This window comes from Perca fluviatilis, chromosome 5, assembly GCF_010015445.1.
Source record: "Perca fluviatilis chromosome 5, GENO_Pfluv_1.0, whole genome shotgun sequence".
NCBI lineage: Eukaryota > Metazoa > Chordata > Actinopteri > Perciformes > Percidae > Perca > Perca fluviatilis.
The window spans coordinates 39,125,052-39,143,951 of NC_053116.1; the positions used below are offsets into that span (position 1 = coordinate 39,125,052).

Consider the following 18,900-nt stretch of genomic DNA (forward strand, 5'->3'; position numbering starts at 1 on the left):
TTTACACTTTTCAGCAGAGATTCAGAATGAAAATCTGCCGAATTTAGCGGAGTGTATTTCTGCTTTGGGTGGAGATGTCTTTAACACTCTGAGTTTTATTTAGATTTCTGTCAAATGTGCAGAAAACTCTGCATCTGCAGAGTCCGTGTGGCTCTGTTAATAATTAGTACATTTTTAACTATCATTCATCATTTCTTAATATGTGTACAACGCTAAACCACAACCTCCCAATAATCAAAAAAATGTTGTCGCTTTTTGACATTTTTGTTATTTTTGAGTGGGAATTTTTTTCAATGTTTTTGTCGCTTTTTTTAATTCATGCAGACGTGTCCCGGGACCTCTCTAGATAGTTGGAGATCTCAAACACCCCCCCACCCCCCAATGTTGAACCCAAAATTACATCTTTGAAATACAGGCCCAAGTCCATCAGACAAAAAAAGGTTATTATTATTATTACTATTATTATTATTATTATTATTATAATAAAAGGTGCTTTTCCGTATTTAGATTTTTGGATATACAGAAATATCCCTAAACTTATCAAAAAAGGTAGTTTTCTGCCGAGAAATTATCCGTATTTCTACGGATATTTTTTCCTAAAGTGAACCCGATCTGCAGAATTATTATAATATCTTTTTACACAAAAATTTGCGTTTACATCTGACGCTAAAGGAGATTTTTAGCGTCAATAACAAACGCCAAAGGCACCTGACCAAGCATCTGAGATTCAGAATGAAAATCTGCCGAATTTAGCGGCCTGGTGGAGATGTCTTTTTATTTAGATTTCTGTCAAATGTGCAGAAAACTCCGTGTGGCTCTGTTAATAATTAGTAAACTTTTAACTATCGTTCATCATTTGTTAACAGCCACGTAACTAAAAGCTGAACTAGCGGTGTGTTTACCATTTATTAGTGATGGTTGTTATGAAGTTATGAAGTGTCCTCACATCATCGGTCTGAAAACTTCAGAGTGGAAAAACGGAGCGGCGCCCTCCGGTGGCGATCGGACTCAACAACCAACCGGAAACCATGACATCACGCACTCCTCGTGTCACTTAGAGTCGACTTTAATATGCAGGGTATTTTGTATAAAGTGTATCACTCTATATTTGAAGACAACTGTTGCTTATATTATTGATTATTATGATGATTATTACTCAACACTGAGCACCAACTGTAACTAAAGGCGTGTGTGTGTGTGTGTGTGTGTGTGTGTGTGTGTGTGTGTGTGTGTGTGTGTGTGTGTGTGTGTGTGTGTGTGTGTGTGTGTGTGTGTGTATGTGTGTGTGTGTGTGTGTGTGTTAAGTTAATATAAATACACACTTTGTCACTCCACAGCCTGGTGTCTGATTTCTAACTTATGTATCTCATTTATAATATCATAAAATCTGCAAAAAGCTATCATTTCCCCTGGGGGATGGATCAATGTTTTCTTAATTTTACCGCCCCAGCTGAGAGAAGATCAGTGTCGATGATGTATGGACTAGGGGTTTAAAAGATTGTATATCGTCACCTTCCTAAAAAAAATTGGCCTAAGCCTTTTTTTTATTTATTCTTTTTACTAAAATGATTTTTTTGCCTAAATCATCTCCTCGTGGTGCTGGCCACCTCTGGTAAAACTGCCTACATCCTCGGTTGAACAGGTCTTGTGATTCTACACCTCTAGTATAATGGCCTACTATGTCAAGCGTGTGACCTAGGCCGTTTTTGTGTTATCCGAAAAACCTGAAAAAATGACTTAGGCCATTATTTTAGTTAGGTGATGATATCTGATCCAATATTGATTCATAAAATCCTGAGATGGATCTTTTAAGAGGCTTCGTTTTAAAGCTAGAGTGACGATATTGGTATCAAATGAAACGAGACGATCCAAGACCATCCTATTTACATCAGTGCTTTTGACGCTTGCGTATCTTATTATTCTCCAGCTGTCACTTTATGTTGAGACTCCTCTTCCCTCTAAAGAGAGACAGAAACTGTCTGATATTTCTATTTTTTTTAGGGTCAGACTCTGGCGTGAGCTAGCATTACTAATCTTGAAACCTATTTTTTGCTACACGATGCTGGAGCAGAGTTCACAGAATGAATGTTTAAGAAAACATTCGGGGCTGGAGCCCAGTTACCCTTTAACAGCGTTAGGCCGGCTACACGCTGGCCATGTTTCCATCCGCACGTTTTTATCCGAATTAAGTGATATCGAATGAAGAATGCCGTCATGGAAACAGTAAAATTCGACTAAATTTCATGAATATCGACTCGAAGGAAATACGTTCGATCTCATCGGATATTCTCCCAATCGATATATAGATCGGCTTATGGGATAAACGCTGATGGAAACGTTATTTGCCGAATAAATTAACCCTTGTGTTGTCCTTCGGGTCCCAGTGACCCGAAGGACAACACAAGGATTATGTACTTCCGTTTACTTTGTTGAAATTGCTCTCTAAACAGGGTTAATACGCACCTTAGTCTTGTTTGTACAGCATTTTGGTCGAACTGTGTTTAAATGTGTTCTAGTAACTTTACTTCTACTTTACAAAAAGGGTTTAGAAGAATTCTCAACAAATAAGGTATGAATTACGATTAAGTTTTAGGTGATTTTATGGTTGCAACCCACCACAAAATGAAGAAGAAGAAGTTGTAGTCCATTCCCGCCCAGTATTTCCTCTCTGTCTGCACACATGACAGGCGTCAACAAAGACATGATGGAAGCAGACGAGCGAGGAGACGAGAGACTTTTTGAATTAAATTTACGAGCAAAATATAACGGCTATTTTAGATAGCAAAAATCTAAGAAATGCCAAAATTTATCAGGAACTCGTGAAGGAAATGACCACCAAAGGTTAGGACAAGCCGCGGGGCGTCCTGCGGAGTAAATGGAAGGAGCTCTAACAGCGATACCTGTCTCTAAAGAGAGAGTTGTCTCTCAGCGGGCCGGAGGGAAACTAAAAGGAGAGTTCACCTTTCTGATGATCTGGATCAGATCCTCGGCCCAAAGGCCCATCGCAGCTTCCTCCGCTTCTTATATTAACTGCTGTTGTCTAGCAGAACTTTGTTCGCAATGTGCGCTTGAATGTTGTGCGATTCAGTGCGAAAATGAACGGAAACACCTTAAAACGTCTCGAATCAATTCGATATACCGATTCAATCGCAAAACAGCAGGTGAGATCATCACGCAACAGGTTTTTATTCCCTTTAAAGCCGTCGGATGGAAACACACTTTCACACTCAGCTTTATTCACAGGAGTTTTTTTACCGAACTTCAGATAATTCGACTGACGAGTGGATGGAAGCTTAGCTGCGTCAGCTGCGTGGTGTGTCTGTTTTTTTTTCGGCTCCCATGGTAACAGGTTAGATCTAGCACGCTGCCTGCGTGACACGCACGTGCGTGCTAGAAATAGGACTGACGCCTATTTTCCACGCGACACGCGAGCGTGCTGGAAGCGTTTCCAGAAAAAATAGAATAGGAAAAGATGTTATATGTCATTTTGACACGAATTAATTTAATAAATAACATGTTGATGTTTGAAAGTCTCGAGGTTTTGACATAAATGCAGATATATAAATGATAGTGAGGAGATGTTTTTTTACAGTGTGTTCAGGGGACAGGCGGTTATAGAGGTCATAGACAGTTTGAATGTGTGTGTGTGTGTGTGTGTGTGTGTATGTATTAGGGGTGGGGAAAAAAATCGATACAGTATAGTATCGCAATATTTTTCGTGGCAATACTGTATCGATACACAGACGCCAAGTATCGATCTATTATTATATATGTGTTGGTCAGTCTGTCTGCTTGATAATCCCCATTTCGCAGCAATAAAATTGAAGTGAGATGAACAGACAGAGATATTTATCTTTTTAGATAAAACAGATGTTGACAAAATTTTCCTTTCAGGACATCATTTGAAGTTGGGAAGAATTTGAAGTTGGAAAAAAAGGTAATACATTGCATTATATTGCAGAATATTGCAATATGTTTAAAATCGCAATAATATCGCATCGTGACATAAGTATCGTGAGGATATCGTATCGTGAGGCCTCTGGTGATTCCCACCCCTAGTATGTACGTGTGTATGCATGTTTGTGTGTATCACGCACACAGATGCACAACTCAGGTACGTAAAATGCCAAAAAAAACAGTTTATTGGAGACTGAATAAACTCACAAAGCAAAAGTGTCCAAATCGGCAGGCAAACAGGATAATCCGAAAAACAGGCAGTGGTCAAAATCCAGGGAAACAACAAACTCAAAAACAGGACAGTAGGAAAACGCTTGAAGGCCGAACACAAAGGAAGCAGACGATCTCGCACTGGGGTCAGGGACAGACTGACCTTAAATACACAAAACAGGAGAGACAATGAGACACAGGTGCAGCACATTAGGGCGGGGACATGTAATCACAATGGAGGGAAAAAAGACAAACAGGAAGTAAAGAAGAACACTAACAGAAACCGTCAAAATAAAACCGGACAGGGAAAGAATCTACAACAAGGAGAACCAAACGTAAAAAAACAACTTGACACAGGAGCAGGCATGACAGTGTGTGTCTGTGCACGTATGCATGTGTGTGTGTGTGTGTGTTTGTGTGTCTGTGTATGTGCGCGTGTGTATGTGTGTGTGTGTGTATGTGTGTCTGTGTATGCGTGTATATGTGTGTGTATGTGTGTGTATGTGTGTCTATGTGTGTGTGTGTGTGTGTGTGTATGTGTACGTATGCATGTGTGTGTGTGACGTCTGTAAACTCGTGATGCTAAAAAGGCAGTGATCAACACACCGACGTTTCAGTTAGAAAAAAAATGTTTTTGCAAGTTCTGTTGGGGCTGAACATGCCCCAGGTGATGTGTGTTTACCTGTCAGCTGACAGAGAGCAGCCAGGTAGAGCATGTTGCAGGAGGCCAGGGAGCCAACGGAGAGCTGCACGAGACACAGTCGAACATGTTTGAAGTCTTTAGCGTCACCAATAGTCTGACGGTGACGTTAATGTGCCCAACAACCGCTGTCATTACGTTCTTCCGTGTAAAACAGAAGAACTGCCACTATCTGTCCAATCTGTTGCACGACTAAAACAATTTTTATAACGTACACATGTTCCACCAAAACAAGTTCCTTCCCGAGGCTATTTAGCAGAGGCACCGTGGCTCCATGCGGCACATAGACAGAATGTATATATAAACTGGACCAGCAGACCCCGTGTCTCTGGACCAGAGACCAGTGAAGGATATCAGAAGTCTGTTTCCCGGTGCTGGCTGAGCGTTACTGAGCAGCCTCCAACTGAGCTTGAAGACGTAGATGTGACGTGAGCAACCTGTCTGAAAGTGTGAAGTCTTCTGGTAGCTGTGCCGAGAGAAATCTCAATCATTCCCAATCTTACAGAGACGGAGAGCGTAGGTATATGTAAGGAGATAACATAGACACAGGCTAATTACTGATCACTAACATGCTAGTTAACATTAGTAATTACTGCTAACAGCTAGTTAACATTAGTCATTAAACCTAAACAGATAATGGAAGTCCAAACTGCCTGTGAGCTTCTCCTGTACTATACGGTAATTCCTCTACTGTGTGACAGTAACGTACCGTTCGTTTATGACCCAATCGTTAGCCTATTGTTATAAAAGCGTCTGCTACGGAGCCATAACGTGAGCTACAAGGTAATGGAGCCTTTTATACATTGTCGTGTTTCTTTAGAAATAAACAACGGACAAATAGAGTCTTTAAACTCTTCAGATGTAAAGTTATTCTCTGTCAAAGTGACGTCAGAATGAATGGGAGTCAATGGGATGCTAACGGGAGGTGATGGCTTTGTAGCATCAAAATGGCGCCATAGGAGGTTCGAGTTCTGAAGGGAAGCTTACCCTCTTGGTGCGGCACCCAAGGTGATTGTTATCGGTTTAAAGAAATGCCAATAATGCAAAGCAGGTTTTTCTACCATCCCAGAATGCTGTGTGGACTAGCCAGAGCCTCCTCCGCAGAGCTGTGGAAAGTTAAAAGCAGTGACGGACTGGCCATCTGGAATTTGGGCAAATGCCAGAAGGGCCACCCCCCCTATTGACCCCTATGGGCCACTACTGATAATTTGTCTTTGGTAAGTTTTGAGTTAAAGTTATTTTATGCATGCAGCCACAAATATTCAAAATTGTACTGCAGCAAAGTGCGTGGAAAGATACACTCGGAAGGCAGAGTTCCTGATTTCCAAGCTAGGTTATTGACAGTGTGTAGCAAATGCCAGGGCCGTTTTTTGATCCCAGTCCGTCACTGGTTAAAAGCAGTTTTTCCAGTTATAACGTTGAAGTTTTCGGACTGAAACAAACATTGTGAAGGTGTCACGTTGGGCTCTGGGTAACTGTGACAAACATTTCTCACTACGGTCACTCTTTCTACAAACCAAACAATCAATCTAATAATGCAGAAAACAGTCAGGAGATGAATCCAGGATGAAATAATCATTAGATTTTTATACTTTTAACATGTCAACTATATTTTCCTGATGATACTTACAGAATTTTACTGAAGGGACATTTTCAAAGCAGAGTGATATTAGGCAAAAGGATCTGAATATTTCCTCCAGGCACTGTAGGGCTGCAACGGTTAAAGGTGTATACAATGTCAGAAAAGAGGGAGAAATGTCCTCAAAAGGGACAAGTCCAAGATGACGTCTTCATATTGTTTTATTTATTCGAACCAACAGTCCTAAAGTTTACTTTGCTAAAAACCAGAGAAAAACTGGAAAGTCTTCATGTTTGAGGGCCTGAAAACAATTTATTTATTTTTTTGCATGAACTCGAAACAAGTCGTAGCTTTAGTCTTGTATAAAGCAACACACACACACACACATAGGCGCACACACACTGTGACACAGAAACATGACAGGAATGTCATATATATATATATATATATATATATATATATATATATATATTACTGACACCATTACTGTGATTGGATGTAAAACGTATGAAACACAAAGTGCTTAAATTATAAAACAATAACAAAGACAATAATGTCACACACACAAACACAGACACACACACACACACACACACACACACACACACACACACACACACACACACACACACAGAAGGGTCACAGTTCAGACTCATGTTTAAAGAACATTTAGTTTTTTTTTAAACTGTTAACTGTTAAAAAGCGAGAGGATTAAAAAAAGAGGATTCATATAGCCTATATATATATATATATATATATATATATATATATATATATATATATATATATATATGATTCATATATATATGAATCCTCTTTTTTTTTTTTTTTACTGCAGTAAAACAGAAGTGAAATATTAAAAATAAAGATCCCGTAAACGGCCTGACGTGAAAATGCCGTCGCAACCAGGAAGTGACGTAGTGTCCCTCCGTCAGATTGTGTTGATGTTTTGTGGACTGGACGGCTGGAGAAGAGGGAAGAGGAGGACGCGTTTTGTTTTTGTTCAACTTAACCGTCGAAAAGGGACCGAGCTGTCGTTTCTGTGGCCCGTTTCGGTTCGTTAAGAGCCTAAGGTCGGTGATTGGAGCCCAACGGTCGGGCCGTTGGGCGAATACACCGAAGCATTTGATCTAGAAAGGGAGGACTCGTCACCCTCTGACCCCCTCCTCACACACACACACACACACACACACACACACACACACACACATACATACCACCATGACGATCCTCCCGAAGAAGAAGCCCAGCTCCGGGGTCGGAGTCTCGGACCACGCCGATGACAGCGACCGTCGGAGCGGCTCCGACCCGCACCAACACCCGCACCCTCACGCAGGGCGGACCGGAGCCCGACCGAGGGCTTCACCCCCGCCGTGGTCCTACCAGCCCGCTCCGCCCTCCGCGAGGGACGACCGGCGGAGCATCGAGGCGAGCTCGCGGCCCCAGCAGGCCTCTCCGCCGCCCGTTGGCTCCGTTTCCCCGGTAGGGCCGGCTGACGGTCGGGACAGCAGCGGCGCCATGGTGGCCGGACCCCGCGGGGAGCTCGTAGTGTCGGCTGGTGTCGTCGGGTGCGGCGGAGGCATCGGCAGCTGTTGCTCCGGGCCCGGGCTGAGCAAGAGGCGGCGGCAAGCAGGTACCTGCTCCGGCGGGGTGGCGGCGGCGCTGGCCGGCGGAGGCCAGCCCGGGGTGACCGGACCGGGAGGAGTGGGCTCCAGCCAGGACACGGAGGAAGGAGCCGGGAACAACAGCGAGGACGAGTACGAGAACGCCGCCCGGCTGCAGTCCATGGACCCGGCTACAGTGGAGCAGGTAGGAAGCTAACGTTAGCTAAGATAACATTAGCACCAAGCTAGAAGCTAATAATACAGACAGTGGAGCAGGTAGGAAGCTAATGTTAGCTAAGATAACGTTAGCATAACGCTAGAAGCTAATAATACAGACAGTGGAGCAGATAGGAAACTAATGTTATCTAAGATAACATTAGTATCTAAGATAACATTAGCATAACGCTAGAAGCTAATAATACAGACAGTGGAGCAGGTAGGAAGCTAATGTTAGCTAAGATAACATTAGCATAACGCTAGAAGCTAAAAATACAGACATTGGAGCAGGTAGGGAACTAACGTTAGCTAAGATAACATTAGCATAACGCTAGAAGTTAATAATACAGACAGTGGAGCAGGTAGGGAACTAACGTTAGCTAAGGTAGCATTAGCATAAAGCCAGTAATACAGTGGTGCAGGTAGGACCATAACGTTAACTCGGAGCTAGTGATACAGTGGAGCAGGTACGAAACTAACGTTAGCTAAGATAACATTAGCATAATGCTAATGTGGCTAATCACAACTGTTTTGATGTGCTAGCTAGCTCTCCTCCCAGGACTCATAAACGTTTAATAATGTGACAGCAACATAAAAAAAACCAACTCAAAAACGTAACACGTATTGGCATATTAGTTGTTTTAAAAAAATTAATTAATAAGTAAGCGAATAATACTTGATAACGTTTTAAATAAATAGGGAGTTGTTCTGTTTTAATGTGTTCTAAACTGAATATCTCCAAAATTAATAAAAAAATTATGTTGATGGATTTGGCTGCCAGTTGTGATACCTGTGTTCACTTCAAACATGGTTTAGGTCAAAGGTTTAAAAGCACTGTTAATTAGATTATAGGTAAGGTAACCATAGCAACAGTGCAGAGGCTTCAGGTGACTAAATACCATAGACTGTATATTATTAGTCTATGCTAACTACAAGCACACTTTAGAGAGAGAGAGATACTTTATAGATCCCCAAGGGGAAATTAAAGGTCCCAGTAGCTTGAAGACATCACACACATACATCACAAACAGGATGATTAAATAACAAATCCACATGAATAATATGGACAATAAAAGAAAATATACTAAATAAAAAATCCACTTGGATGTAGTGAGGGATGTATAAGCATGAGAGGCCTGCAGTGACAGGGCAGGGACTGACCCTGTGATTCAGTATGTATGGTGAGGTGCTCTATGAGAGTGTGTCATGGTGGTTTAGTGCAAATAAGTCCAGTAGTGCAAGGATAAAGTCTAGAGACCAGCGTTAAATATGGACAATATAAGAGAATAATGTAGACATAGTAATATAAAAACTATAGCAGTGCAAGGATAACGTTTAAACGTTTAAAGAATAATGTAGACAGTAGGATAGACACAAATCAGCAGTCAGTATTAGAGGACTGAAGTACTAATTAAAATTTATAATTAATTTACACAATTGTCCCGGTTCACACGGGGGACCATGAAGCGACTGTTGACTTTTGATGGATTAGGGTTAGTTTTTAGGAATTTAAAAGTGTTAATCGATGTGTAATCAGAACCAGAAAAGAGTTTAGTGCCGCAGTATTTACCCTATGTGTAATTGGCCTTGGCGATTGGTGCATACATACATACATACAAACAAACACCTAAAACTAGGGCTGCAAGGTATGAGGAAAATATCACGATAACGTTGAATATCGCGATAACGATACAATAAACCGATATTAAAGTGTTCTCAGTTTCTGCTGGTTTCAGTTTCTGCTAAAATTCAACAAACTGCTTGTTGGATTTAAAACAAATGAATGGAAATTATTTCCAACTTTTTTTTATTGAACATTGAACTGAACATAAAAGGCAGCACTAAAGAAAGAATGACCGTTACAGTTTAAAAATTAACAACAATTTGGTAGCCCCCCCCCTGCAGTAACTCTGAGGGGACCCCCTAGCGGTCCCGGACCCCCCTGTTGAAGATCTCTTCTCTGTTGGGTTAAGGTCAGGTGATTGACTTGGCCAGTCTAAAACCTTCCACTTTTTTCCCCCCTGATGAAGTCCTTTGTTTAGTTGACAGTGTGCTTTGGGTCATTGTCCTACTGCATGACAAACTTCCTCCCGATTTAGTTTCAATGCATTTTCTCTGTAAATTGGCAGACAAAATGTTTCTGTACACTTCTGAATTCATTCTGCTGCTACCATCATCAGTTACATCATCAATAAATATGAATGAGCCTGTTCCAGAAGCAGCCGTGTAACGCCCAAGCCATGACACTACCTCCACCATGCTTCACAGATGAGCTTGTATGCTTCGGATCATGAGCAGTTCCTTTCTTTCTCCACACTTTGGCCTTTCCATCACTTTGGTAGAGATTAATCTTGGTCTCATCAGTCCATAAGATTATGTTCCAGAACTTTTGCGGCTATTCCAATCAGGCCGTCCGATTCTTAGGCCGCCTTCACGCTGACAGTTGAAATCAGCTCCGATACGTCTTCGAAACGACGTCGAAGTCATTCGTTTCCTCTGGAGATTCGCAGACCGCGTGGCGAATGGATCCGAACGGGGTCCGAATGAGTGCGGTGCAAAAAAAATCGTGTCAGTTGGTCATCCGGATGCGTTCAAAAAATTGGACCAGCAGACCCTGTGTCTCTGGACGGAGACCAGTGAAGGATATTAGAAGTCTCTTTTTCAGTGATGGCTGAGCGTTACTGAGCAGCCTCCAACTGAGCTTGAAGACGTACAGTACAGGCCAAAAGTTTGGACACACCTCATTCAATGTGTTTCTTTATTTTCATGACTATTTCCATTGTAGATTCTCACTGAAGGCATCAAAACTATGAATGAACACATATGGAATTATGTACTTAACAAAAAAGTGTGAAATAACTGAAAACATGTCTTATATTTTAGATTCTTCAAAGTAGCCACCCTTTGCTTTTTTTGATAACTCTGCAAACCCTTGGTGTTCTCTCAATGAGCTTCATGAGGTAGTCACCTGAAATGGTTTTACCTTCACAGGTGTGCTTTGTCAGGGTTAATTAGTGGAATTATTTCCCTTATTAATAAAAAGCAAAGGGTGGCTACTTTGAAGAATCTAAAATATAAGACATGTTTTCAGTTATTTCACCTTTTTGTTTAATATATAATTCCATATGTGTTCATTCATAGTTTATGCCTACAATCTACAATGTAAATATCATGAAAATAAAAAGGACACATCAACACATTGAATGAGAAGGTGTGTTCAAACTTTGCGGCCTGACTATATGATGTGAACGTGAGCAACCTGTCTGAAAGTGTGAAGTCTTCTGGTAGCTGTGCCGAGAGAAATCTCAATCATTCCCAATCTTACAGAGACGGGAAGTAGGTATATGTAAGGAGATAACATAGGCACAGGCTAATTACTGATCACTAACATGCTAGTTAACATTAGTCATTAAACCTAAACAGCTAATGGAAGTCCAAACTGCCTGAGAGCTTCTCCTGTACTATACGGTAATTCCTCTACTGTGTGACAGTCTCGTGGTTATGACCCAATCGTTAGCCTATTGTTATAAAAGCGTCTGCTACGGAGCCATAACGTGAGGTACAAGGTAAAGGAGGTTCGAGTTCTGAAGCGAAGCTTATCCCCTTGGGTTCCTATCAGACAATTCTAGCGGAAGTTAGTGTTGCTATGGTACTGAAACAAACCTGCTAATGCTAATTGGTTAGCTAGCAACAGCCATCGAACTATTGACATTATACGCATTTATATCACATTTAACTATTGACATTATACCGCTATATATCACATTTAACTATTGACAATATACCGCTATATATCACATTTAACTATTGACAATATACCGCTATATATCACATTTAACTATTGACAATATACCGCTATATATCACATTAAACTATTGACAATATACCTCTATATATCACATTTAACTATTGACATTATACCTCTATATATCACATTTAACTATTGACATTATACTGCTATATATGACATTTAACTATTGACAATATACCGCTATATATCACATTTAACTATTGACATTATACTGCTATATATGACATTTAACTATTGACATTATACCTCTATATATCACATTTAACTATTGACATTATACTGCTATATATGACATTTAACTATTGACATTATACCTCTATATATCACATTTAACTATTGACATTATACTGCTATATATGACATTTAACTATTGACAATATACCGCTATATATCACATTTAACTATTGACATTATACTGCTATATATGACATTTAACTATTGACAATATACCGCTATATATCACATTTAACTATTGACATTATACCGCTATATATATCACATTTAACTATTGACATTATACCGCTATATATGACATTTAACTATTGACAATATACCGCTATATATCACATTAAACTATTGACATTATACCGCTATATATATCACATTTAACTATTGACATTATACCGCTATATATCACATTAAACTATTGACATTATACCTCTATATATCACATTAAACTATTGACAATATACCGCTATATCACATTTAACTATTGACATTATACCGCTATATATCACATTTAACTATTGACATTATACACTATATATCACATTAAACTATTGACAATATACCGCTATATATGACATTTAACTATTGACAATATACCGCTATATATCACATTAAACTATTGACAATATACCGCTATATATGACATTTAACTATTGACAATATACCGCTATATATGACATTTAACTATTGACATTATACCGCTATATATCACATTTAACTATTGACAATATACGCTATATATCACATTAAACTATTGACAATATACCTCTATATATCACATTTAACTATTGACAATATACCGCTGTATATCACATTTAACTATTGACATTATACTGCTATATATGACATTTAACTATTGACATTATACCGCTATATATGACATTTAACTATTGACAATATACCGCTATATATCACATTAAACTATTGACAATATACCTCTATATATCACATTTAACTATTGACAATATACCGCTGTATATCACATTTAACTATTGACAATATACCTCTATATATCACATTTAACTATTGACAATATACCGCTATATATCACATTTAACTATTGACATTATACTGCTATATATGACATTTAACTATTGACAATATACCGCTATATATCACATTTAACTATTGACATTATACCGCTATATATCACATTAAACTATTGACAATATACCGCTATATATCACATTTAACTATTGACATTATACCGCTATATATCACATTTAACTATTGACATTATACCGCTATATATGACATTTAACTATTGACAATATACCGCTATATATCACATTAAACTATTGACATTATACCGCTATATATCACATTTAACTATTGACAATATACCGCTATATATCACATTAAACTATTGACATTATACCGCTATATATATATATCACATTTAACTATTGACATTATACTGCTATATATGACATTTAACTATTGACAATATACCGCTATATCACATTTAACTATTGACATTATACCTCTATATATCACATTTAACTATTGACATTATACCTCTATATATCACATTTAACTATTGACATTATACCTCTATATATCACATTTAACTATTGACAATATACTGCTATATATGATATTTAACTATTGACATTATACCGCTATATATCACATTTAACTATTGACATTATACCGCTATATATCACATTAAACTATTGACAATATACCGCTATATATCACATTTAACTATTGACATTATACCGCTATATATCACATTTAACTATTGACAATATACGCTATATATCACATTAAACTATTGACATTATACCGCTATATATCACATTTAACTATTGACATTATACCCTATATATCACATTTAACTATTGACATTATACCGCTATATATCACATTTAACTATTGACATTATACCCTATATATCACATTTAACTATTGACATTATACCGCTATATATATATCACATTTAACTATTGACAATATACCACTATATATCACATTAAACTATTGACATTATACCGCTATATATATATCACATTTAACTATTGACATTATACCCTATATATCACATTTAACTATTGACATTATACTGCTATATATCACATTTAACTATTGACATTATACCGCTATATATCACATTTAACTACTGACAATATACCGCTATACATCACATTAAACTATTGACATTATACCGCTATACATCACATTTAACTATTGACAATATACCGCTATATATCACATTAAACTATTGACATTATACCGCTATATATATATCACATTTAACTATTGACATTATACTGCTATATATGACATTTAACTATTGACATTATACTCTATATATCACATTAAACTATTGACATTATACCACTATATATCACATTTAACTATTGACATTATACCTCTATATATCACATTTAACTATTGACATTATACTGCTATATGACATTTAACTATTGACAATATACCGCTATATATCACATTAAACTATTGACATTATACCACTATATATCACATTTAACTATTGACATTATACCCTATATATCACATTTAACTATTGACATTATACTGCTATATATCACATTAAACTATTGACATTATACCGCTATATATCACATTTAACTACTGACAATATACCGCTATATATCACATTTAACTATTGACATTATACCGCTATATATCACATTTAACTACTGACAATATACCTCTATATATCACATTTAACTATTGACATTATACCGCTATACATCACATTAAACTATTGACATTATACCGCTATACATCACATTTAACTATTGACATTATACCGCTATATATGACATTTAACTACTGACAATATACCTCTATACATCACATTTAACTATTGACATTATACCGCTATATATCACATTTAACTATTGACATTATACCGCTATACATCACATTTAACTATTGACAATATACCTCTATATATCACATTTAACTACTGACAATATACCTCTATACATCACATTAAACTATTGACATTATACCGCTATACATCACATTTAACTATTGGCATTATACCGCTATATATCACATTTAACTATTGACATTATACCGCTATATATCACATTTAACTATTGACATTATACCGCTATATATCACATTTAACTATTGACATTATACCGCTATATATGACATTTAACTATTGACATTATACCGCTATATATCACATTAAACTATTGACATTATACCGCTATATATCACATTTAACTATTGACATTATACCGCTATATATCACATTTAACTATTGACATTATACCACTATATATCTCATTAAACTATTGACAATATACCGCTATATATCACATTTAACTATTGACATTATACCGCTATATATCACATTTAACTATTGACATTATACCGCTATATATCACATTTAACTATTGACATTATACCGCTATATATCACATTAAACTATTGACATTATACCGCTATATATCACATTAAACTATTGACATTATACCGCTATATATCACATTTAACTATTGACATTATACCGCTATATATCACATTAAACTATTGACATTATACCGCTATATATCACATTTAACTATTGACATTATACCGCTATATATCACATTTAACTATTGACATTATACCACTATATATCTCATTAAACTATTGACAATATACCGCTATATATCATATTTAACTATTGACATTATACCACTTTATATCACATATTTATATATGTATATATATCTATATTTCTGCTCTCGGAGTCTTCTTCCAACAGTGGATTGGGATACCTTGACCCTGCACTGTGGAGGTCGTTGGTGATGCCACTTACTGATGTTTTGGGGGGTTTTCTTCACAGCTCTCACAATATTTCTGTCATCAACTAGTGTTGTTTTCCTTGGCCGACCTGTTCGACAGTAGTTTCTTTCTTTTTCAGGACATTGCCCAATGTTTGTCCAATGGCTCTGGTCTGATTTTCCTTCCTTTCTCAGCTTGAAAATGGCTTGCTTTTCTCCCATAGACAGTAGGGCTGTGCAATTAATCGAAATTTAATCGTGATTATGATTTTGGCTGCCAATGATCACAAAAACAGAATGTTTTGCATGTGAACTCTAATTTTCTCTGTGTTCTATTTGAAAAAAATAAAGTTTCAATAGGAAAAGTATTAAGGCAAAGTTCATAGTTGTATATTTAACTTTTTCCACTGTTTTTCAATAATTGCAACATCTTTCCAGAAGTCAACGAGTAATCGTGTTAAAGTATCGTGATTTCAGTATTGACCGAAATAATCGTGATTATATTTTTTACCATAATCGAGCAGCCCTAATAGACAGCACTCTGGTCTTCATGGCTAAACACTTACACTAGTCATGCAGAGCTATTTAATGTTTGAACAATTGACCTAAAAGGCAACATCTGGGCAACAAGAAACATCTGTCAGTCACATGTTCCAATAGTTTTGCTCACCTGAAAAATGGTTGGGTTCAAACAAACGGTGGTATGTCCTGAGTTGTTTAACACATCTAGATGTAAATACCAGGAAATAAAGCTGAAATTCTGAACTCTTGTCTCATACTCAACTTTTTATCTTAAACCCAAACGTCTTCAGTGAACAACAAAAACAAAGAAATTGGCCTTGCCGTTCCAATACTTTTGGAGGGGACTGCATTTACTCATGGACTTACTGCTTTCCTTCGTTTTGCTGGAAACTAGGGCCGCAGCTATCAATTATTTTAGTAATTGAGTATTCCATCGATTAATCAAGTAATCGGATAAGAAATAATTTTGTTTTATTGAATAGCAATAATACACAATAGTTTGGTTTAATTTGTGGAAATTCATTGACAACCTCAAACTAAGGAATTCATTAAACATAAATAAACATGACCTTAAGTTGTGCAACTTAACTTTCAGAACTACAAGTTTCAACCTGAGACTGTATGTATATAGGCCTCTATGTAAATATTAGTTATACTCAACCTGTTTTCATTTATATATTGGATTACAATGCTACACAGCTCTGTGACCTATAGACTAATACAGGACCTATAGACTGATACAGGACCTATAGACTGATACAGGACCTATAGACTGATACAGGACCTATAGACTGATACAGGACCTATAGACTGATACAGGACCTATAGACTGATACAGGACCTATAGACTAATACAAGACCTATAGACTGATACAGGACCTATAGGCTGATACAGGACCTATAGGCTGATACAGGACCTATAGACTAATACAAGACCTATAGACTAATACAGGACCTATAGGCTGATACAGGACCTATAGGCTGATACAAGACCTATAGACTAATACAAGACCTATAGACTAATACAAGACCTATAGACTAATACAAGACCTATAGACTATACAGGACCTATAGACTGATACAGGACCTATAGACTGATACAGGACCTATAGGCTAATACAGGACCTATAGGCTGATACAGGACCTATAGGCTAATACAGGACCTATAGACTGATACAGGACCTATAGGCTGATACAGGACCTATAGGCTGATACAGGACCTATAGACTAATACAGGACCTATAGACTAATACAGGACCTATAGACTAATACAAGACCTATAGACTAATACAAGACCTATAGACTAATACAGGACGCTATAATTTTATAATTATATATAAATTAAATTATTATATTTAATAATTTTTAATAATTTATTATTAATTAATAATAAATAAATTTTATATATATTATATAATTTATATATATTTAAATTAATTTTATATATTAATTTTATATATTTATAAAAAATTTATAATTTAATATATTTATTATTATTTTAATTTATAATATAATAATTTATTATAAAATTTTTTTTATATTTATAAATTATTATTTTTTTTATATATATTATATATATAAAAGTTTTTATAGGTTTAAAAACTTTTATTATTTTATAAAAAATATATAATTTAATATAGAATTTTTAAGTAAAAAATAAAATTTTAATTTAATTAAAGATTTATATTGTTTTTAAAAAATTTTAAAATTAATAAAGTTTTTATAATTTAATTTAAAATTTTTAAATTTTAATAATATTTTATAAAAGTTAATTATAAAAAATTTTAATTTTATAAAAATTTAAATAACTGAACCATAAGTTAAGACCACGACTTAAATACAGTTCTCCAAGGACGCACATTACACACACAATCTCAACTTGGCTAGTTATTCCTTATAGAGGAAAAACTGTGAAAGCTAGAAAAGAAAAGTATTGTTATATAGTCATCGTTTCCTCTTTGAGACACTTTCTTGGGTCCAAACCAAAAGTGGAGTATCTTGTGTTGATCACATCCTGTCGTTTGAACCCTGGATCATCCTGAATCTGCTCGCTCTCTCTCTCTCTCTCTCTCTCTCTCTCTCTCTCTCTCTCGCTCTCTCGCTCTCTCGCTCTCTCGCTCTCTCGCTCTCTCGCTCTCTCGCTCTCTCGCTCTCTCGCTCTCTCTCTCTCTCTCTCTGGAGTTAGTCAGATAGAAGGTCGGACACATTTAAACACCTGATCCAGGCTTTCTGGTCTCTGGCGTGTTCGCAGGTGCGCTCTAAAATCAGTCAAGGGAAAGATTTGGTTGTAAATGATGTAATACAGACGTCCCGAGCCTGTA

At 36.8% G+C, this 18,900-nt stretch overlaps 1 protein-coding gene across 1 annotated transcript in view; it reads left to right on the forward strand.

Annotated features, from left to right (window-relative positions):
- The first annotated feature begins 7,368 nt into the window (after positions 1–7,368).
- The window catches only part of otud5a (OTU deubiquitinase 5a), a 53,614-nt gene continuing 42,082 nt past the window's right edge, over positions 7,369–18,900 (forward strand). Inside the window, exon 1 of the mRNA XM_039800001.1 lies at positions 7,369–8,255. Coding sequence (XP_039655935.1) covers positions 7,668–8,255 — 588 coding nt within the window. The 5' untranslated portion in view covers positions 7,369–7,667. The remainder of the gene's footprint in view (positions 8,256–18,900) is intronic.